General features: G+C 29.7%; 1 protein-coding gene across 4 annotated transcripts in view; it reads left to right on the forward strand.

Annotated features, from left to right (window-relative positions):
- Positions 1 to 25,948, forward strand: part of LOC136982976 (neural-cadherin-like) — a 420,472-nt gene that overhangs the window by 163,495 nt on the left and 231,029 nt on the right. For all 4 annotated transcript variants that reach the window (XM_067279558.1, XM_067279559.1, XM_067279560.1 and 1 more), the window contains exon 13: positions 10,225 to 10,407. In XM_067279558.1, the coding sequence (XP_067135659.1) occupies positions 10,225 to 10,407 (183 nt within the window). The remainder of the gene's footprint in view (positions 1 to 10,224; positions 10,408 to 25,948) is intronic.

A 25,948-nucleotide genomic window follows, 5' to 3' on the forward strand; every position in this document is an offset into this window, starting at 1 on the left:
CTTGTATCCAACTCCTCGTATAAATTCGCATATGCTCCTGCCTTTGCCTGTGCCACTACTCTCTTAGCTTCACACTTTGCCGTTTTATACGCAAATCTATCTTCCTCAGTACGTGACCTGTCCCACTTCCGTTTTGCCTCCTTCTTTACCTGAACAACTTGTTGCACATTTTCATTCCACCACCAACCTTCCTTTTGCACCCTAATCTTTCCAGATGTTACACCAAGCACCTCCTCCGCACAGTTCCTGATAGCCTGGGCATTATATGCCCACCAGTCCTGCACCCCCTCCCATTCTTGCGAGATTTGTAGCAGCACCCTCTCCACATACTCCGCCCTCGCCCTCTCCTCCCTCAAACGAAACCACTTGATTTTCTTCATCTGTGTATTTCCACTTTTCCTATACATTCTTAACTTCATGTCTATGCACATCAACCGATGTTGCGCCGATACCTGATCTGTTGGTATAACCTTACAGTTTATCACCATCGCAAGGTGCTCTCGTCTAGTAAGGATATACTGAAAAATATACTACATGTTCTGTAAACTTCTGAAACATGAGAAAAATTGTCATGTTTCATAATTTTAAGTATATTTGAATCTTGATCATAGAGTTATTTACCTGTCTTTATGTTATCTAAGCCTGGAACAAGTAACTGACTCAAGATAGATGTAGAAGTGCACATTCGTAAATAATACAGGCACTGAAGTCATCTAAGGATTTATCAAAATATAGTTGTTCTTCATGATGGTACAATTAAATTTTCCTAATTATTTTAATGTGACAGCACCATTGATCACAAACAAAGTGTATAATCATGTGCATCAATTGTTTTGTCTATACCAGTTTGAGAATATAGACAGAATTATTTGTGGTTTAAAACAAAGATAAATGGATTGAAGCAGTCAGAGATGTCTGGCCTTGTCATCACAGTACCAATGTATTTTTGAAATGTATTGAAAATTTTACCATTGCTTAATGGTGAAATTTGATATAAAGTAATAAAATAGGCTATAAGTCTATTTTATTACTCAGTAGCTGTCTAAGTTTCACTTAGAGAAGAATGCCATGGAAAATTGAAGTACCATATATTCCAGCATATAAGACTACTTTTAAGATTTTCCTTATATGCCTGGTGTCGTCTTATAGGGTGAGTGCTGCATTCGGCTGGGACGCCTGGGGTATGGATAGAGATAGAGCAGTGCTGTGCCCAGAAAAACACGCATCTTTTACTTGTCCGGCTCGCACTTGTATGTATCCTATTACCATACCTCTTTCTCTGCCTCTCAGATCTCGCTCCTGAGGACTGCAGTGAAGTGGTGCAGGCATGCATGTGCGAGATCTGAGAGGCAGAGAAGGAGGTACGGTAATAGGATACAAGGGCGAGATCTGAGAGCCAGAGAAGGTGGTACGGGGTAATAGGATACAAGGGCGGGCTGGTATGTTGCGACATCTCACTTCAAAATCGGGCTAGAATCGATTTTTTTTTTGAAATAAAAAAAAATTATTGGGAGAAAAGAATTGATAGCGAAAAAGATGCTCTCGATGGTCGCAATCGACAATAGCAATTATTGTGATTGACAATAGCGATTATCACGAGTGTGTTTTTCCACTGAATTTTTCCTGTTTGATGACAAACAGCCTTATGTTTATAAGTGACAGTTTACATGCTAAGTACCTGCATGTCATAAGCATTTGAATTAAAATTACCATATTGAAATCAAATCTGATTTTTTTTTTTACTTTTATTTGGTGTGCATTGGAAGAGGGGTAGTCTTATATGGCGAGTATATCCCAAACTCTATATTTTAACTGTAAAAGTCGGGGATCATCTTATATGCCCAGTCGTCTTATATGCCGGAATATATGGTAATTTTTTATTTTCATTTTTTTAATTGGGATATCTTGTTTAAAATTTGCGCCAGATTGGCATTGTTTTTAATCAAAAGTGTTTTCATGAATGATTATAATTTTTTTATGCATATTTTCTTTTAACAGAAGATCCAAATTATTTTCACATGCACTCTGAATTTAACTAGAACCAGATCTGTAAATATATATTTAAACTTTTTAAATTATGTAATAAACTTTTTAATATATTTTTAAAAGAATACTGTGTGGAAGTTCTTGATAGCTTAGAGAGTTCCTGTGCAAGTATGAAGGAAAATGTGTCCAATAAAATAAACATGCTCTATGACTCCAATGAAAGAACCAAAAGTGTATTTTACAGTCTTTAAGTTTAGTTCAAGATACACTACTATCACAATAATACTTTAATTCTCCACCTTCTCAAACCCACTCTTTATTACTTGCACAACCCAAGAACAAAGAGGAAAAAGACACTTTGCCACACTTCAGGACCCACTCTACCACATCTTTTTTTCTTGCTCGCCAAACCAAAGTGCTATTTCTGTTCTACAGACCTGTGCAAGGGTTCTTCTAGATCTGGGTCCTTCTGATGTCGTCAAGCCTTGAGGCTTGGATTCTACCACTTGACCATCCCAATTGCGACAGACCAGTTTGGATAGACAAAAGGTTGATGATGAACTGAACCACATAGTCATAAGACCACAATACGATAATTCAAAGTGATCTTGATTTTCTAATGCTCCAATACAGTTTGATAAGCCTTGTATATCTCCACTAGAGTGGCCAGACGTCTGGCTTTTCTCCAGATTGTCAGGCATTTGATGATTATGTCCTCCATCTGGCATCACCTTGTACTGGACATCAATTTGTCCTCCTTTTTTTGGGGTGTGATGAAAAATGTGTACAAAACTAGTTTAGTTGTCACTTCAAATGAATTGAGGAAGCTGGTTAACGTTTCCAGATAGCCCACATCACTTTGACCTAGTGGCACTTTGTCCATTTTCTTTGTTAAGAGGCCAAAGAATTTCACAAGTGTTTACAAATTGGTCACAAATGTTTGTTGGATGAGGACATGGCAGGGATGAAAGGTCTAACCAATCATTTGGACTTTGGCAGAATTCTCCTTTTAACTGGACGGAAGTTGCATGTGTGACTGGTGAGGTGGAGGAAGTTGGAGTTATTATAATTTGGAAACAGACTGTTGCTGACCCCCTAGAACAGTGTTTCCCAAACTTTTGACATCTGTATACCCTTTGTATAATTTTCTTAATGCTGAGTACCCCTCGTCAAAAAAATTGCATATACTTTAAATCATAAACCAAAGATAACGAGGATATTCCATTTCTATATGCTGCTGCAAATGAAAAATCGAAAAAGCCAAATAGAAGACTATGTGGAAAATATTGTTCCTAGATATAGCGATATGGACTTTAGGTCTCATTTTCGTCTTTCTAGAAGCCCTGTCAAAGTAAGTCTCTGCTAAGAATTGTTAGTTGTAGTAACTAGCTACAGAAAAATTGGTTTATTCGGCATTTTTAGCTTTTTATTAATACTAAAGCACATAACAAACCTTTCCTGTTAGAAAAATCGCACAAAAGCTAAAAATACACACGCACACATTGTAACAATTCAATGTGTAGATACTGGAGGTTTTTGTGTGACGCTGTTGTCTTGGCCGTAAGGTGGAGGAATACACAGAATCACAGCACCCAGCGAAACCGCTAAGAAGTAACGAAGTTTTTTATTATTTTTCTATGTTCGTAATCGAAAAAAAGTAAACTGCTTGTTGCATCAGGAACTGCCGAAGCATGGTGCAGCGTGTACTCCCACTAAACTCTTCCCGTACCCCTGGGGGTACGCGTACCACACTTTGGGAAACACTGCCCTAGAAGAAGAGTCATGATTTTACAAGTTGCTTCAACTGAGTGCAGATGTCCGCATCTTTCTCAGCTCACTTGACAGTCTCATAGGTGTTGCCAAATTTATTTTTGTTTATATATATATATATATGTATAAAAAACAGAAAACATGGGGGTCAACAGGGGGTTACCCCCAACAGTGTCCTTCTTTTTAGGCATTGAGTGATGGCCACCCTAATCTCCACCAATGATAGTTTGAGATAATTATTTAACAATAATTTAAATTTGGATAATCAGCATAAGTTATAGCTCAGTAATTTTTAAGTGAATTCAACATGCAAGTTTGCTATGCAGTAGTAGTTTCAGTGATTATATTTTGAATAAGGCGATAAAATTACTGTCTATGAATTAAGTCATTTTAGATAATATTGACAGATTACATACACCTTTTGATATAAACAAAATAACTGTGAAATAAGTAAAATTAAAATGAATAAATTTGTTATTTTAATTATAAATTTTAATTTTCAATCTTTACAATGAACAATCACTAATAAATGATATAGACTGATATTACAAGATGTTCAAGCTTAATCTTATTTGTTTATTAAATAATATGTGCAATATATAAATTATGTGTAAAGGTAAAGCTATAAGGATAAGGCAGAAAAATTTTGTAAATTGCCTATTTATATCAAATATTAAGATTTATTTGGTCAATAATATTATATATATAATATTTATTTTTGAGTACCAAATCAAATTAAAAAATAACAAAAAAAAATATATAATATATATTATATATTTATATAAAAAAATATATAATATATATTTTGTTATTTTTTAGTTTGATTTGGTACTCAAAAATATCTGTAAAGAACAAATATAAAACTGATAATAATAACAAAATTATTTACAATAAATAACTTAAGTGTAAATTTTAGTGTATTTTATATATATTATAGAATGACTCAGACTTTATTATAATATATATTATTATAAAGTCTGAGTCATTCTATAAACATGATTGAAGATAAATCTAGTAGTAAATAATTATTAATGAAACAACAATTTATTTCATAATGAATTTGCTTTTCTTTAAAAATGTGAGAATAAAACTGTAGGGATATATATATAAATAACTAAAAATATTGCATATTTCAAATAAGTAAATTTTATTTATAAATAATAATGAAATACTGATTTATTTATTGTAATTTTTTATAAGTTTTTGTTAAATTTTTTAACAAAATATTGATTATATATTATAATATGATACAGTTATCAAAGTAATTATAATTTTTTATTTAGGATTTGTTATCAAATTTCACTTTTTACTTCATTCTTTATCTAAAATTATTTATGGTAATTAAAAAATTCTATAATCAATATCAATAAAGCTTTGGTCTTTGTAACTTTTTTAAATGTGATTATTATATAGATATAGTATAGAGAATTTAATCAGATTAAACTCTAAGCAATAATTATGTACTGTTGATTGGCTTGGAAGAAATAAGATAAATTCAATAAAAAACAATATGCAAAGTGTCTGGACTTGACACCTTAATTAGTATATTTGCTAAACAATACATTGTATTTTCTATAATTGAAAATTAATTACTGTCTTAGCTAAACTTTAGCAAAGTTTTTCTTTTAAACTATTGATTATTGCATAAACTGTGAGTAAATTATAATATTTTTGTTACTAGGAAAGTGAATAATAAAAGTTTTAATTTTTAGTACAAAATATTTGAAATATAAAATTAATTCACTATAATATTGTTTGATTTTTAATTTTGTTTATAAAAATCTAAAATAATCAGAATAATTGAATTTCCCAATTGCATAAAGTTATTAAAAAATTTTTTCTGACAACATTGTGAGAAATAAATTTTCTTTGTAGCATATTAACAGTTAAGGGGTTAAGTATTTTAAAATTATGATTGATCCATATGTTAAAAAAGTTATTTATATTATTCTGAAAATTGCTTATAAGAGTTAAAATATATATTAGAATTGAAATTTTTGTGAAATAAATATATTTTCATAAGAAACAAAATAGTCATCAAAACTATTTAACCAAATTATATTTTTTCAAACAAGAAATTCACATTTTTAAATTATTATTAATTTCATACAAACAATTAAATATATTCTGCATTAATAATTTTTACAGCAGTTTAATTCAGAAATAAAATTTATTTTTATAAGACATAAGCCTATTTATAGCATTATTAAATTAAACTATCTTGCTTTATAAATAAAATATTTATGATAATTTCAGTCAAGAGATTAATATAATTATTTAAATAATTGACATAATACTGATTTCCCTGTAATAACTTCTGACAACAATTATTACATATGCCAATATTTTCCTTCTGTTTGCAATTAAACATTATTCTGATAGATCTGACTCATTTCTGATATTTGTGTTTTCTTTCTGTTTTTACTTGTAAAGGTAATTAAAATCGATTATGTAATTAAATTTGAATTAATTAGAAAGAGAATTGCTATTGAAATTTTTCAAAAAAGTAGTAGTACTTTGAAAGTAATTAAGAAGTTTCAAGGTTAAAAGTTCAATACTAGTGATATTTATATTTCAAAGACTGAATTAAAATATTGAAGACATTTTTTATAATTTTGAACATTCTTTTGATTTGATTAAGCAGAAACAAATAAAAAGCAGTCAAGTATAATTATTTTAGCTAGAAATTCTTGCAATTAGTCATAGCTTATTTTCTGATATAAAAATATAATTATGATTTTAAATATAAGAAAAAATATCTTAAATCTAAAACTTCTTTCATTGTTGATCTTATAATCTTGTTAAATTACTTTAAAGTAAAAGATAGATAAAAGTATAAAATAAAAAATTATAAAATATAGAATTACATGCAAATTTTGAATAATTTTAAAAATAAATTAAATCTGTTTAAATATGCCAGATAAACACAACATTAAGTTAACTATTTACAATATTACTTCTGCTATAGTAAGATAGTAAGTACTATATACAAGTAGTACTGCTATAGTACTGTATAAAGTAAGGTAGAATAAATATTTTAGGTATCTGCAATATCTTTAATAATCATTTATAGCATCTTAAAGAGTTATATTGGATAATAAAAGGTTATGGTATCAAATTTATAAGATCCCAACCAGAAATCTGAATAGTTAAATATATTTTTCATTCACAAAGTCAAAATTGCAAAAATGCTAGTGTTATGATGAATATGAAAGCAATAATAAAAACTTAATATCAAAGACATAGAAATGATTATATTTATCACAAAGATTGCAAGTCTTGATGATCCTGCTTATTTAGATAATATAATTTCTGTTTGCCAATTATTTGTCAATAAGCTTCAGATTCCCTAATAAAATGAACAGATCAGAACTGGGATGAAAGGACTAAACTCAGAGAGTAATTTGGGCATGAATGTAGTCATATGAATATTTATAATCTGATTTTTAAGATCTAAATACAAATCACAATAGTACTCTAAATTTGTACAGTATTCTAATTAGATATCTTTTATGTATATTTCATTAATAATTTCTATTCTGAAAATTATTAAATACAGTATAATTAAATATATTTTTATAATATTCATTTTTAACATTGAAATTTTTAAATATCTTTTAATAAACAATAAGAAATTCAACAAAAATAAAATTAATCTGTTTTTAATAAGCAATCTAACTTTTTAGTATTTTTATACATTCAAATTTTACAAAAAAAAAAAATACATATGACACTTCATGTAATTAGTAATATAATTAACTTAAATGATGAGATTGCATTGTAAACAATATATTCTGTATTATTTTATGATCTAGTAGTTTCTCATCAACTTAAAAATTTTAATTTTGTATAATAATGCTATTTAGTACAATAATTTGGTTCATTTTCAATGTGATACTTGATACAAGATTAGATATAATAGTTCAAAAGTAAATTGCATCATTGTGTTAAGAAATAATAGGCTGAAAGAAGCAAGCAATTAAAGAAAAAACTAAAGTATTTAAAGCTATTGATGAAAATTAGATAATTATTAATGAAATGGTTGTGAATTAAACTATAAAACTGTAATAATAAGAAACATTGTTTGAAAATAGATCTGATAAGAGTCCATTAATGGAAAATTACCATCAATATCTTTTCAATATTGCTGATAATGTTTAACAAAAACATGTTTAAAGAAATATAAGTTTTTATTTTATATAATTAATATTAGTTTATAGTTTGTGTTCAATAAAAAAATCATTTTAATAAATACTGTATAATATCTTTGGATATGTCATAATTAATTAGAAAATGTTGAAAGTAATAAGATACTGTTAATTTTAATAAATGTTGATTAGGTAATATAGAAACTTTTTGAAAATTGAGTTTGCTGAAATTTGTTTTTAACCCTTAAGTACTGATGTGCTGCCCTTGGAATCATACTGATTTTTAAAATCTTGTTTTCTTTCTTTCTCAATATGCAGATAATGCATAATACCTCAGTAGCTTCATGTAATATCCATACCTATGACATGCTTATAATTAGTGTTTCAGAAGAATTTTTTTTCCCTCTATGATAGATATGGTCCCAGAGACCACAAGACTGATTATGTAACCTGCCAGGAAAAATAGAAAGACCTGCTGCAGTTGTTCCACCAGGAATAAAAAGGAAGACCATTTATTTGTGTTGTCAATGTAAACAATCTGTGTTTGAAATGTCTCAAAAGAAATTTACAAGTGGTTTGTTGAGTGCCTTGAATAAGAGATTTTGCAAGGACTTTGTGCACCTGAGTTGGATTCAATGTTTCTCTCAGGCATCTCTCTGGAGGCATCTCCAGAACAAATCCACTACTCCTGTGGAGAAAACTAGAACATTAAAACATTCTATATCCCACCCCCAAACCACTGGAATGCCCATGGAACCTCTGAAATGCATCCCCCCTTGGAACAAATGGTCTGAAAGAAATACAGGATGGACCTCATGTAGAAATTTTATTCATTTACATTTACATTAGTTTAGGCAACAATTTTAGAAGTACTATTCTTTTCCAATAATTTAAGACAAACAATTGAAGTTTTGATGATTAGTTTTATTTTAATATGGTTTTTCTAACCCTCTGCATTTTCTTTTTAAAGCTCGTACATGCTTTTGGTTTTTTTAATACTTCTTAAAATATGTGTAACAAATAGAGACGTCCCAATACTGTTGATACCAATACCATATTGAATACTTCTTGTACTTGATACTTTCGGTCTGATACTGATACTAGTATCAATATTTTTCATCAGATTTGGTATTATTACATTTTTTACAGACAGGTAAGATTCAACCAAAATTGGATTTTGCAGCTGAATCTAAAATTGAAACTAAATTTGAGTTTTAAAGTCTGCTTCATCCAAAACCGAAACCAAATCTTACACTATTTTTGCTTAAGTTAAACTTATATAGTAAATATTAATAACCAAAAATCAATAAATTTATTATATCAAATTTTCTTTTCAGAATGTATATACAATATGCTTAAAGTTCAGATTGCTATTTTTAAATAACTTGTCAGTTATTTGAAAAACTTGAAAATATATTAAAATCTCAAATCAACTGATCAATAGCTCATTTGAGCCAGAATCAGCATTTTTTACTCTATTGTTCTCTAATTCAAATTGTCTGTAACTCAAAGTTTTTTTTGTTTCTTGGAGCTTTGAGTTAGAGTTTTACTGTATTTGGATACTGATTATTATTTTTTGTTTTGAAAGATTGAAAAATATCCATATTTCAAAATAAAAAAGTTTTAAATAGTTTTGGAAAATTTTGAGATATTCTTTCTTGCAAACAGTCATATTAAAGTTTGTTTAGATAATATTGTACAATGATAACAGTGCTGAATTTAGGAAAGTAAATCATTAAATCTTATTTTAATTATAAAACACAATACTTTTGAATATTTACAAAATATATAATAGATAAACCTTCCAGAATTTAATTAAAAACAATTACTTGCTAGATTATAGGTTCAAATTTTATTTTGGGCATAGATATACATGCTTAACATATTTAAGAGATTATCCTTGGAGGAGGGAGTGAGCTAGCTATAATGATGTATGTAGTGTTACTTCTAAGTAAAGTTACAATAAAATAATTTTTAAAAATTTATTTAAGTTGAATTTTATTTTGTATTTTAAAATTTAAAAGAATGTGTAATTTACTTTACAATTTTTTTTTTTTTCACTTTGCATTCTTAAATGAGGCTATAATTGAATTTCATGAATAATTTATTATGAAAAGTTTAATGATTGCAGTTTGTTGTAGTTTACTAACATTAGCAAATTGCAGGTTTACTAAAATAAATATTAGTAAAGCCAATTTGCAATTAATATTTTATACATTGTTAGTAAATTGTACAAAATCATGCAATTTATTTTATGTTTGCACTATAAATAAAGTAAACTAATTATTTCTTGTATATTATATCTAAAATTTATTTACAGAATAATGGGATTCATCAATTAGCATCAGAAGCCACTGTATATATTGTATTGGAAGATGTCAATGATGAGATACCATTGTTTATTGAAAGAGAACAAGAAACAGTACTTGAAGGAATGCCTCCTGGAACTAAAGTGACTCAAGTGCAAGCTGTAGACAAAGATGGAACGTATCCAAATAATAAAGTAAGATAATATTTTTTGTTTCGTAGTCATAGAGTATTTTTAATAATTTTATAATGATTATTAGATTTTAATAAATATAATATTGCCAAAATAATCTATTACATTAAATAATAATGAATTACAGTAGAACCCTGACTGTCTGAGACCTGATTAACCAAGGTTCTGCATTATCCAATGCAAACTTGTCAGTGAATATACTATTCTTGTTATGCTCTAATTCATAAAAGAAAGTTTAAAACAATAATATATATTACTATTGCAAAATGTTTCTGTTACATTTTATTATTTAACTTCAATGTAAGACAAACCATTCATATTAAAATTTAACTACAATAATAGAAACTTTTATTCTTATACATTTGGGTGTATAATAAATGATGTAAAAATTGTTGTTATTATATACGTTGTTATAAATTCTCCAAGGTATAGTAGAGGTTTAAAAAGGCAATCATATAAATCTTTTATATTCGTAATTTTTAATTCAAAATGGTTATAACTGTCTGTTTTATCAGCGTTTTTGATTATCTGATGCAGCATCAGCCAATATTGCCTCAGATAATTGGGGTTCTACTGTATATAAAAAAACAAAACTTTCATCTTTTAATTTAAACATATAATTAATTTATAAGTTATTTTAATATTTATAATAAGGAATGGTTAGGGCATTAATTACAAAGAAGCTGACTCCATCTCTAAAGCATGGAAGACATTTTATGACACCTTATAACTTTCTCTAGTAGAGCATTTGTTCACATTTTTCCTTAATTAGAGTTTATATTATTGGGCTGCAATTTGAAAAAATTGTAGACCTATAAATTTCCACTGTCATCCATCCATATGTCCATCTGGTCATTTGTCTTTCTTTAATCTCAAGAATGGAGTTAAATAGATGAAATCCAAGACAAGATATAGAAAGCTTAGGGGCAGGAGGCCCTGATTAACTACACAATGCAACAGTGAAAAAACTTTTTTTTGAAAATGTAGGTGTTTTTTATGTATTTCAACCTCTTGAATTTGAAAATGATATTCAAAACATCGTATCACCCACAGTTTTGGCACTAATCATATACTTCATCAATAATGATATCATATATAGAAGTAGTACATATATATGGCTCACGAATCATACAGAAGTAGAATACAGCATGTTCTTAACTATGTCGATATACTCTGGGCTACAATTGTTTCCCAGGAAGTTTTGAACCACACGCTTAAAGGCAGTCCAGGCTTCTCACTCCACAGCATTCATTGAATGAAGGAAATTCTCATCTAGTATTACTTTCTGAATATCGGGACCAGTGAACACACTCTCTTCCAACTTAGCATTTGACAGGTTGGGGAACTTGTAACATAGATATTTGAAACAGTTGCCACACTTATCTAATGCCTTGACACACTGCTTCATTATGCCCAGTTTGATGTGCAGAGGTGGTAAGAGTCTTCTGTCTCTTTCCATTAGAGCAGTGTTTCCCAAACTTTCAACATCTGTGTACCCCTTCTATAATTTTTGTAATGCTGAGTACCCCTTATCAAGAAAAAAATAAAATAAAATAAACAATCAAAATACATTTATTTTTTCCTTTTTTAGTACATTAACAAAATAATAATAAACGAAAAATTAAATTTATTCATAATAAAATATGTTATATTATAAATAACATTTATTAGGATCTGTGAGAAGGATGAAATTGTTTATGTTGAGACGACAGCTCATCATAATTTGGTTCCCTGGTTGTTAATTTTAATCTGAGATGCGGTTCCACATCCAAAAGTCTGTTCCTTTTTTCGACTTAATGTCTACAAATGCTGAAAAAGCAATTTACGTAGATATAAAGTTCGAAAAGGCAAGATGTATTTCAGGACTTTTTCTGTTAAAACTGGATACACATGTTGCATTTGTAACCAGAATGATGTTAAGTACACTCCTTATGTTTATTTTTCAAGAATCCGTCTAAAGCTAATTTCAACAATTGTTCTTCTGCATGCGACAAACCTTCTGGCATGGATGTTGTATTGATGTTGAATGGATATCTTATCCATCTTCTAAATTTTACGGTTGACTCAACAGTGAATTTTCTGTTGAGTCCCTCTGTTGAATGATCTGACGTCACGTTTTGTAGAAAAAAGAAATGCTTTCATTGAGTGTAGTGTTGAGAGGTTGCTTTTCAAGATGGCTGACTTAAGTAATGAGAAGGTGGCGATTGTGACTATTTTGTTAAATAGTATTTCTGAGAGTAGAGGGGATTATGAGATGTTTTTTAAATCAAAAACAAAAGATAACGAGGATATTCCATTTCTATATGCTGCTGCAATTGAAAAATCAAAAAAAGCCAAAATAGAAGGCTATGTGGAAAATATCGTTCCTAGATATGGCAATATGGACTTTAGGTCTCATTTTTGTCTTTCTAGAAGCACTGTCGAAGTAAGTCTCTGCTAAGAATTGTTAGTTGTAGTAACTATCTACAGAAAAATTGCTTTATTTAGCATTTTTAGCATTTTATTAATTAACACTAAAGCACATAACAAACCTTTCCTAATAGAAAAATCACACAAAAGCTAAAAATACACACGTGCATGCTATAACAGTTCAATGTGTAGATACTGGAGGGTTTTGTGTGACTCTGTTGTCTGGGCCATAGAGTGGAGGAATGCACAGAATCACAGCGCCTGGCGAAACCACTAAGAAAAATAATAAAAAACTTCGTTACTTCTATGTTTGTAATCGAAAAAAGTAAACTGCTTGTTGCACCAGGTGCAGCCAAAGCACGATACAGTGCGTACCCCCACTAAACTCTTCTCGTACCCCTGAGGGTACACATACCATACTTTGGGAAACACTGCATTAGAGAGTCACACTTAATATTCCCCTGGAACCAATTCCAACCTTTGGGGTTGCTGTTTTTCCTCCCAGTGGTTGTCACAAGCCAAACTGTCCCATTCACAGATGAAACAGGAGAACTTGGTATATCCTGATTCTTGTCCTAGAAGCATACGTAACACTTTCAAATCACCACACGCCATCCAATTGTGATTCTCATAATGAATGATAGTAAAAGCGTCTTAATGTTGTCATATGTTTCCTTCAGGTGCACACAATGGCCGACAGGTATTGAGGCATACATGTTACCATTGTGCAGCAGAACTGCCTTCAGGCTTCTTTTAGATGAGTCAATAAACAGTCTCCAGTTAGCTGGTGCATACGGAATGGTGAACTGACCCATCAAATATTGTACATCACTGCAGTACACTAACAAGTCCTTTTGAGCAAAATGTTGTGTGAATATCAAATCCCTTTTTCTGTAAAATGTAATGGACATGCCAGCTGCTAACAAATGCAGTCTTGACCCTAGCAGCTCTGCTTTATCCTTTGTCAGTCCCAGATCACGGACTAAATCATTTAGATCTAGCTGAGTGAATAGAAGAGGGCCCTCATCTGTGCCTACTTCAAACTCAGTATCTTTTGTCTCCTGCATGGTATTTATGTCATCACTGCCATCTGTATTTAATGTCTGCAGAGGCTGTGATATAAATATATCCAGGCCACATGGAACAGGACGAATCGCTGAGTGAATGTTGTTCGGATACTCAATACACTTCTTGTTTTTCTTGTTGAAACTTATAACCTTACAAGAGCAGAAGTAGCAGTCGTCGGTATGATTCTGTTGCTCCCGCCAGATCATAGGGATGCCAAATCATAATGACTTCTTTCCTGTCACCCACTGTTGTAAATCTTTTATACACACAACACACATGACCTGTGGAGTCCATGCTTTATTGATGTCGCCTAGTTTCATTCTGAAATAGGCATGGTAGACCTTTTTCACAAAGGCAGTAATGTTTCTTCAGTCTTTTTTCACCATAAGTTTACCACAAATATAACAAAAACAGTTAGGAGAGTTTACACAGCCTCGGGTAGACATTATACACTAACACTAACACGTACTTCCTTGCACAAACATAACACAGTGAGGGACAGGCAGCACTATTTGCAGTGTGACAGTTCGCTGTGTGCCACTAGGGACACAAGTGTTGAACAGTTGAAAGCGAATCACCGCTTCTGAGCTTCATGTGGTGTTTTCATGTATATTATAATTATTGCAAAATATGTGATTTATGCAAAAACTGTGGGTGATATGATGTTTTGAGTATCATTTTTGAATTCAGGAGGTCAAAATACATAAAGAATGCCTACATTTTCGAAAAAGTTTTTGTGACCTTGCAATTTGTTGCATTGTGCTATTGATATATACAAACTTCCAATGCAAACTGGAAGTCATGTTATTTCAATTCAAAACTTTTCTCCTGAAAGCAGTTCATAGTTGACTGGCACAACACTATTGCTAAAGAAAACAAATGATATACAGCAGGGATGGGCAACCTTTTTCTACGTAAGGGCCGCATTTCAAAACTTTTGAACTGACGCGGGCCGCACACAAGAGAAAAGAGGGGGTACTGTCGGTAAATCACAATTCTTTATTCATATATAATTATAAATTAGCATAGGTATACTTAATATAGCTTCTGGCACTGATCTAAACGTAATATATCGGAAATATTTAGCCAAATATTAGTCACCGCTAGTTTTAAATTCGTTTCCATTTGTCTGTTAGTCGGTTTCTTGTTTTAATTTTTACTAAACTCATTGCAAAAAAAAACTATTTACAAATATAAGTTGTAGAAAATAACGTTTGAATTTTTGTTCAATATCTCATTAAGCTGGGAAATTGATATATTTATTCATATTTTATGTCACGCGGGCCGCAAAAATATTACTACGGGCCGCATGCGGCCCGAGGGCCGCGGGTTGCCCATCCCTGATATACAGGAATGAGCCACGACTAATTTGAGGTGGGGAGTATATATTTTAAATGAAATAAATCAAAAATATGATTAAAAATTTCCATCCAGCATTGTGACGATGTCACAATAAATAATTGCTTGTTGTACTTGGATTTTGTTTATTCATTTTATAATTTTTTGTAGCTTTATATTTATGTGTATCTACTGATTGGTTGGATTTATGAGTGGAATGTAATTTGAATATTTAAATTAACGTTTAATCCCCAATGTTTAATCTGTAATCTTACTTGCATTTTACCCTTTCTTTTAGGCCAGCTCTTTCTATTAGGTCTTATTTTTATTATTTTTCTCAAAGCATTGATAATGTTCAACAAATTTTATATTTGGATTTGTTACATTTTAAGTGCATAATGCTTACTCTATAACACATAATTTTCTCTTGATCAGTAATCTATTTTTTTATTTTATACATATGCTACTCTAATGATGCAATGTTAGATTACATATGTTGTGTAAATGCTGGTGTCACCATTAAGCAGAAGCTGACATATATGTTGATGGTTATTAGTGTCAAGTGTTTGTTTTAGAGAGATGGTTTGTTGCATAGAAGTCAGATTGCCTACCAATTCTATTCACTGACTGCTGAATGAATGACAACTGGAAAATTACTTGAGAACAATACATGAGTGACTGAGAATGACTGGCATTGAAAGTCATTACTGTAGTGTGAAGCTTTTATAAATGTTGCTGCATACATGTAGTGAGGATTAATTTTTGTCAAAACCTGCAAATGTCATGTATTGCTTTCAATTTCAATATTGAAAGATGTTTGCATCAATTTATTCAGCAATTATTTGACCAGTGAAAGCATTTGAACTGACACAAGGTGCTGTAATAAAATGAATCATTTTACTTGATCACATCACATTCACTCTTTGGGCAACCTCCCAACATGTAGCAATGTGCATGGCTACACTCCCCATCTTCACTAAGTTTTGCCTGAGGATTTTAGCAAACCATATGTTTGAATAAATTTTGATTTGAAGAATATTAGTATGCAGATATATGAAATCACACTATCTACACATTTTCCAGCTGCAACTACTTAATAAATGAACATTTTTGGCTACATTCATGGGCCTGCATTAGGTTTCAGTATTTACCAAATTAATTGTCTATAGTGAGTTTAAAGTTTGAAACAAAATTTGAAACTGGATTCAGGTTCTTAACTATAACCAAAAATGTTCATTTATTAAATAGTTGCTACTAGCAGGCAGGTTTTTTATTAATGATTATCATTATCTAGATTAGTGGTTCTTAACCTTTTTAGTGGTCAGCATCCCTCTTGAATCTGAAAATAAGCTCTTGCACCCCCTTAAAAAATGTGTGTATATTTTTTATTTAAGAAAAAACATTTATTGCATAAACAAATGCCATGTTTATTTACAGTATATATTACTATATAACATAAAAAGCAACATTTAAATTTTAATGGCTAGGTGGTTGTTGTTTATTCATAATAATTCTATTAAAACGAAGATCTTTTTTGAAAGAGCCACTTGTAAGTCATCAGATGCATTTAAGTGATTTCTGGCTTTTGTTTTGATGTGCAAAAGTGCTGAAAATCCCATTTCTCAATGATAGGTAGTGGCAAATGGTAAAAGTGTCTCTAGTGCTGCTTTTGCCAGTTGTGAATAAGCTTCTAACTGTTTACACCAGAACTGTTCTAAGTCTAGTTTTTCAAATTCCATTTCCTTACGCGCATTAGCTTTTTTTTTTTTTTTGAAATTTTTTCCCGCACCCCTGGAAATGCTTTCTCCGCCCTGCATGCACCCCAGGTTAAGAACCACTGGTCTAGATTATTAAGTACCAGATTAATGAACTTTTACTGTATATTTTAAATTATTCAAAAGTAAGTAAAAAGTCAGTTTATGTTAGAAATTATTTCTTTCAATTTGATAAATTTGATAAAAATGCAAGCAATATGTCAATATAATATTACTGAAATAGATAATTTTTTATAATTTAGACATGAATTATAGATAATATTTCAATAATTTAAAAATATATTGTAGACTTTTACTGTAGACAAATTTAAAAGAAACACTGAAAAAATATATTACATAAAATATAAAAATATAATGAAAATATAAATGTATAAAAATTTAAAATATACCACCAAAACAGTAACCTCTAAAACAAACATGAAAAGAATTCAATATGAAAAAACATAATCTTTCAATGTGATTATTATCGTCCAACATCTCAGATAGATAAATTTTTCTTATCTAGTTATATATTTTTTCATATTAATGGCAAACTTAGAAAAATATATGTTTAATTCAGTCAAACGTCTGATATAAACCATTTTCAAATGTCTGATAGAGAATTAATTATTCATAATACATTTTAACATAGTCATATTAGCAAATTCAATACTATTGACAGATCTTAGATAATAATTGATTATACATTATAAATGGTTCCATAATAGCTTGTTTATTAATGTAGAAAACAAAAGAAAATGATGATCAGAAAAATCATTAAATTATGAAACACTTAAATTTGATTTATACTTACAAAAGTAAAAAAAATAACAACACAGACAAAATGCTCTTATCAGTATATGTTTCATTTTGTTTGTTATTTTTAATATTAAATGTTATCTCTACTTATAGTATAATACAGATCATATTGTAAGATCCAAAAAGAATAAAAACAGTATCAATATAAGAAGAGATAAAGATAGAAGTGTAGCAGACAAAATCACATAGATTAAACATATGCTTTATAGACATAAACTAATGAAATATTCAACAGTAATACTAAATATTTTCATTAATTTGTCTTTATGAATTTCAATAAAAATTTAAGTACTATGAAAATCAATTCTAAAAGTTTTAATGACTATCAATAATAATTACAATTTAGTTATGGTAATTTGACATATTGATTACTGATCAGAGATTCAGAGATACAAAACATTACAACTTGATATTTATATAGAAAGTGATAAAATTTAATGTAGAGATACTTTTAAAAGTAATTGTTTCATTTTAAATTACAAATAAACCAAAAAATAGATTTTGTTTGTGTTGAATAAAGAATAAATGAAAACTTTCAGACACTTTTAAATATTAATTCACAATACAAAATGGTTTTTAAATATTTACTTGGGTAAATGAATATTTAATTACAGTTCAATGCTTTATTCTGTATTTGAAATAAAATATTTTATTATTTCTTTCTTTATATGTTGTTAATTAGAATGGTAGTTGTAGTTACTTTTGAAGATTTTTTTTTTTATATTAAATCTTTATCAATTTATAAATTTATTGTTTTACATTGATTATTTAGTTTCAGAGAAGCAGAAGACACTCTTTTTAAGTACTCATTAAAGTTTTAAAGTATTTTTAATTATTGGAAATTGATATGCCATTGATTGCTACTTATATTTTTTTATTAAACAGTTTGAAATAGATTGATAATTTGAAGAATTATTTATAGTCAGATTAAGTGTCTAGTTATTGTGAATTGTCTCTGTAATTAGTTAATCATGACTAGGAAAAATTTTTCTTTCCTATTTTGAATAGCTATTACTTACAATGATAATATCATTGCAATCACTATTTTGTTAGGTAAAAAATATTTAATTTGAAAAATGTATAATTAATGTAAAGAAATAGAATTGTATTGTAATCAATATATTTAATGCAATAAAAATATTGCTCTCTTTTAAAAATTAAAAAGTTTATTATTAGTAAATATTAATTTGAACAAATAAATACACAAACAATGCACTCAGCAGAGAGATACGGTAATGTTACTTTATCATCTAATGCTTGTTGAGAAAAATTGTTTGTTGAACAAACTTTTTTATATCTTTATCAGAGGCCATCTTTAAGTTTTTATATCTATATATATATAATTAAGATGGGTTGATAATAATAATAATGATAATAATATGCACAGAGCCCAAATGGTTAGGAGTTGAAAGTTGAAATTTGGTAACAGTTAGGGTACGTCATGAGAATGTATACTAAGTAGGGATTTTTCGAAATTTTCCCCCATGGGAGAGAGGTTGTTAACAATGGAAGTGTTAAGAGAAAGTGGCGTGCAAGATTTACAGGCACAGATGCGGTTTTTTTCATTTTTGCAGGAAATCGAACATATTTTTAGACCCATCTAAAAATTTTCTAATTAGTCTGGAAATGGGGACCTAATTATTGCATTCTGTGAAAACGGGTAAGATTGGCTATAATGTAATAACCTTAATCTTCGCTATCGTTACTTCTTGCCCAAGCAACACTGGGCTTATCTGCTAGTTAAGGATATGCAACTTACTTAAAAATGACATAATTATCTTCTGTTACATGAAAATGAATTTGTAAACAATTTATTTTAAACCAAATTATTTATTTCATACAAAGAAATGTTAAATTAAGTTCACTGAAGCAGGTTAATCAACAAGAATTAATGCTAATGTATTTAGGAGCTTGGGATTTTAAAGAGCTTTATTGTTTATTAGTAGAAATATTTTCTAAAAATTAAATATTTAATGTGAAATAATAATATAATTATTCTATAGATTTCTAGAAATTCCAGAGGATGCAATGCCAATGGCAATTTGTTTATTTGCTCTTATATTGGCAAGTATCAGATTTATTAAGGAAGTTTTACCAGTTCCATCTGGAGTGTCTAAAAATAATATATTTCCTTTACTGGAATTAATACTTTCCATGACTTTGTCAAATATCTTTCTTTGATCACCATTGAGCAGTGGTTCATTTTTGGACACCTTTTCTGGTTGCTTAACTACATCATATGCGAATTCCTTTAAATAATTGTGATTTTGGATTTTATTATTTGATCGCTGAGGCTCTGATAGTCCATATTCATTTATTTGCAATCCTCCCATTTCAAACAAAGTTTCTTGTAGCAGCAAAAGACACTTGTTGTAAACCTCATTCATATCAATTTGAAAGTTTAATGCCTGGTACTCACGATTCAATTGATGCTTAACATCTTCACTTAAATAATCCTTATATTTATCCCATAATTTAAGGGGATCAGACAATTGGCAAAATGTTAGCATTGTAGCAAATAGCTCTCCAATTTTCTTTGGAGAATCGCAAAGACTCTTCCAGTATGTGTTTCCAGTGCTTGTCATCTTTTAGTAATCCTAATGTTCTACATGCGTTTTGAAATGTAAGATGAACTGTGCCGTTAACAGTTTTTAGATCTATAAATGATGTAGGTCCTCTTACTTCATGCAGCAACATGCAAAGATAAGCATTCTGTATTATTCGGGTGTACTGTATAAACTCTACCTATGACATGATTTTTCTTAATGTCAGTGTCAAATGGAATATTCAGATATTCAAATTTCATTATACATTTATTTTATCTGTATAAGTTTAAATGTTTAAAATTATACAGATAAAATAAATGTATAATGAACAAAATACGATTATCAAAACTAAAATTAAGAAATATTAAATAAACTTGTAGTAAATATAACATAAAAAATTAAAGTAAAAAACAAAATTTTACTGTACCCATTCATTTTAATTTAATGGACTTTGAAAATTTGTACTTGTCCATTAAATTGAAATCTTGCTTTGATGCACTCATTGAATTCATGGTCCACAAAAACCCTGAGGCAGCTTATCCAAATGAGAGAAAAGAGTTAGGCACACTAGTGTGCTATCAGTCACTTTTTAGATTTAACAACAAATCTTACAAATAATACATGGGAGTCTCAATGGGAAGTCCTATATCATGACTCTTATGCAAACTTTTACTTTGTAAGCTTGAGAAAAATATCCTTAGATATTTCACAGAAGACATCATATTATACCAAAGATATGTGGATGATGTGTTTGTATTTTGGAAGAACAATCAGAGAATTCAAGACTTTTTGAAAATGGTCAACTACAACAATGATTGTTTGAATCTAAAATTGGAACAAAAGAGCCCTACTTGTGTTTATTTTTTAGACATTAATACCTGTTTTAAACAAGAGAGTATATACACTATTGCAGTGGTCAGCAACCTTTCTGACCTCACGGACCACTAAACTCACAATTTTGAATTTTGCGGACCACTATTGTGAATTTTTTTAAATGATACAAAGTCTGTAGTATAATAATGATCATAAAAGTTTAGTTTTAGTATATTAATATGAAATGCGTGTGTTTAATTATAACAAATTAATGCAAGCCTAAAGTTCATTGCTGCATGTTTGAAATAAGTTTATGGATTCTCAGTGCTTTTCTATGAAGGACGACAATCACACTCACAATATTGTTTATTGTTCATTATTTATTGATAAACAGTCATTTCGTATTTGGTTTCAGATTCAAATAAAAACCCCCAAAGAGTGAAAAAAAGCAACTAAGCATTTTGCATTTCTTTCATAATACTTCGCGTAACCTTCAGTTGAACAATGCCCAAATTTCTCCACTGACTATTCAAATTTTCTCGCGGACCATTGATGGTCCACGGACCACCAGTTGCTGACCATTGCACTAGTGCATACATCAAATCAAGATAGTTGTACAGTACATGCTGTCATGGTCAAATGACTCTTACAAATACAAACTTTCAACATTCATAGCATTAATTAGAAGACCTTTTTATGCACTAATATATAGGACAGAATAAATGAAATCAATAGAATCAAAGAAATAGCAACAACATTAGGATACAAAACATCCACAATAGATGGACTCGTAAACGGTTTTGAAGAAAACAGAGATAAAACTCTAAAAATCATCAACAAAATTAATAAGTTTGCATACAATGAAAGGTTGAGTTGCATCATGAATGAACTGGTAACCTACATAAACTCAAAGAGAGTGTATAAAAGAGTGCCTAATATTTATAACTTGTTAAGAAATGTTAATTATAAGAAGGAAGAACAATCTGGAATGTACAAAATACCCTACAAGAACTAATACTCAGGGATCATATTGGTGTTGCACAAAGAAACCTCATGGTATGTCTCAAAGAACATAAATACAATGTTGAAAAAGGCCATACTAACACAATATTAGCAACAATGTCACAAATAGGAGGTAAACATTGTGAAAGCAGTACACTCTCCATCTCTTGCAATGAACATGGAAAAAATAGAAATATATAAGAGCAAAATTAATGATAGGGATGTAAATGCAATGCCCTCAGCCGGAAATATATACAGGTAAACCTCCTACAATGCGGTAGATACGTTCTTTGAAAATACCATGTTGTGGGAAATCGCGTTATAGGAGACATCAATTTAATACAAAAACTGGGATTCAGTTCTAAAAAGAGAAAAACTGCCTTTTATGGTGTAACATTTTCATTATTTTTTAAAATTTATGTACATAAAAAGCTTAAATAAAATTCAACATCATATAAAAACTAAGAGATTATGATTTCAAGTCAAAATCAAAAAGAAACATAATGTTATGCTCACAAATTCAGTCCTCATCATCACTTATTATAGTTGTTTGAGAATGTTTGACTGGCCTTATTTCAAAATCTGAGCTTGTTTCATCAAGTTTCACTGCACTTATGTGATCTGTTGCAATTTTTTTGTTATGTGAAAGATAATTCGTTTCTAAATACCCTAAACCACGTTGTAAGAAAATTTCCGTGTTGTCCAACCATGTTGGAGTGAAAACACGTTGTAAAGGTACCACGTTGTAGGAGGCTTACCTGTAATAGTAAATAAATTAGGGCATAAAACAAGTCCTGTAGGGCCTTGCAACCAATTCTCTCTTTTACTTTTATTATTTATGTTATCTTTACTTAGAAGTTTTAACTAATATTTCTTAATTTTATTTTTGCTAATCATATTTTGTTCATAAAACATTTATTTTATCTGTTCAAGTTTAAATTAGTAATTGGAATTTTAGTTTAAATGTAAATTTGAATATCTGAATATTCTATTTCTGTATTGTTTTATCATCAAATTTAAAAACCTGAAGATGACCTATGATAATAGATTGAAAACATTTTTTTAATAAACAATTTTTCTCAGCAAGCATTAGGTGGTGAAGTAAAATTACTATTCTTATAATTGTCTAATAATATTTTTGATTTCAAAAATTAATAATCCTTTTATAGTTTTAATGAATATTTTTCTTGCTACGGAAGTTTTGTTAGAATGTAAAAAAATTGCAAAACACTTATTATTTGATCAAATTTTATAGCCTTTTTTGAAGATTATATGTAATAGGAATGAAAAATTCTCTATTTTATATTTTAAAATATATAATGGCGAAATTTTTTTGTTACTACTATATATTTTGTTTTAAAGCCAAATTGCTGAATTATTAGGCTATTATATGGCTATGTATTACATAGTTATATTATAGCTATGATTATCCAAAGTAAAATAATTAAGAAATACTAAATAATATATATATATATATATAGTTTTTATTTCATTGTTTAATCAGAATGAGTTAATAAAAATTTAGATAACACATTTATTAAGGAAGCTTTTCAAACATAAACCAATTCAAATGATTTTTCACTTGGCTCCTGATGATTGACATACAGCCTGAAAAGATTTGTGACTCTAGGAAGTTCTTTATAAAAAGTAGTTTGAATTTGATCAAAAGTTTACATTTACAAAAGATTGGGTCTCTAGAAAATATCATTATTGCTGATATCTTTAAACTTATATTATAGAATTATATAACTTACTGTAAGTGTATTACTTTTTAACATGCAATAATTTATTTATATTCTGTCATATGTGCAGATACACATTTACTCACTTCATGAGAGTATTCATTGGCATAACTTCATTTTTATATCATTATATCTGTTATTTTTCTATAGTACTACCTCATTGAGTATGTTCCATAAAAAGCATTCTTTTACAGAGTCCATTGATATAGCACTATCCAAATAAGTACTAGAAATAATGTTCTTTTTTTTTATAGAATTTTAACTTTATATGTTTTAAATAACTTTCATTTTGTAAAATACTTACTGATTCAAAGCAGGCTATATCTTGTCTCTACTTAATATAAGACAAAGTCAAACATTACAGATGCATTCAACATTGAAATATAAATGTATAGCAAGTAAAATATTTCTTTTTCAAGAGAAAAACATAAATGCTACAAAGTTTAGAAGTCAAAGCTTTAAAGCACAAAATATTTTTGGAACCACTCTGTCTCATCATCAAACCCTAATTTCAAAAAGGTTTGTTCACAAAGATATATAGAAGCAAAATAGAAAATATCTCCTGTGCAAACTTCTTAAGAATTAAACTGTCTTCTGGCAGAGATTTGTAAAAATTTAACAAAAAAATCCCTTCTTTATGTGAGTTTTTATAAAAATAATTTGCAGCAAGGTCTACTAATTTTAATTGACTTTTCAGAAGTTTATATTGTTTCAACTAATTCAAATGGTGATGATAAAACATGTCATGAAAATAAGCTATGTGGACCAGATAAATTATGCTTCAGGGGCTGTAGGCTAGAGACTTCTGGGTATTTGGGATTTAGGTGTGAATTTAAGTGTAAATTGTATATCAAACCCATTTCTTTCCATCATCGTTGTAAAAAAAACTTGTTTTAGCACTGGAAGAATGTTAACTTTTTGTTAACTAGGAAAAGTAGTAACTAGATCATTTAAATGTAAAAGCTGGTCATTTATATCAGATAGTAAGTTTGCCAACTTCTAGGGGGGAATCATTAATCCTGCGACAGGATAGTCTAGGGTCGTTTGCGTGTGGGTGTGGGGGAGGAGACACGGATGACAAGTATCTCACAAAAAAACCATTTATTTAAACACAAAACAACTCACACTATGCGCAGTTCTTTACACAGTTTGAACGTTCGAACGTCTTAGTGTCGATGGTGTTTCCTATTGTTGCTTGAAAGTAGGCCCTGGGACTGCAGCAGGTGAAGCAACTCGTCGGTTGGCGTTGGCGGACTTCACGATGGACACCTTGGTGTACACGTCTTGTATCTCTTGAGGTTTCTCGAAAAGTCCTCTGTCATGTCCTTCAAAATCAGCCTCCTCAATCTCTGTTTTCTCCCCTTTTTATATCTGATTGGTTCTACATCTCCCTTTCCCGCTCCCCAATTGGTCCCTCATCTGTTCCTAAGCGAAAAACAACCCCTGTTCGAGTCATGAGAAAGATCCGCTTCAAAGAATTTACTTGACACCATCCGTTAACTCTGGATGGAAAGTGTTGATGGAACTTTGGAACTTGCACTCATATTTTCCCCATTGTTGTCTAGTCTGTGACATTTTATAAATTTTAACGACCCAACGTAATGTTCCTTTTTGTCATCAACCTTTCTCTTTTTCAAAATTTCTATATTCTAATTATTTGTATACGAGCACCTTGTCAAAGGTCCATCTCTACTGGAGGATGCTCATTTACAATTATTGCATTCTGTTTTACATCAATAGCATTTTTCTCTTGCCGTGGTTTCATATGACTAGCACAACTAATCTGATCTTTGATCGGTTTTTAACAATGGAGGGGGGTTTCCTAGTTTCATTTCGTTTTGACAATTTTTGTTTTAACAATTTTCTAATATAAATGTTTAATGTCAGCTCATTTTTTGGGACCTCACAATGACCAGCAGAACAGAACAGAAATCAAGAGGTCGAACAGTTTTGCAAACAGAACAGAAATTGAGATGCTGAATGAAAATTTGGTATCAGTGAGACACTTGTTTGCTACTGGCATAAACAAAAAGTTCTAAGCAATGCAAAGTGA

Source organism: Centruroides vittatus, unplaced genomic scaffold (genome assembly GCF_030686945.1).
Source record: "Centruroides vittatus isolate TY-2023 unplaced genomic scaffold, ASM3068694v2 contig_875, whole genome shotgun sequence".
Lineage (NCBI taxonomy): Eukaryota > Metazoa > Arthropoda > Arachnida > Scorpiones > Buthidae > Centruroides > Centruroides vittatus.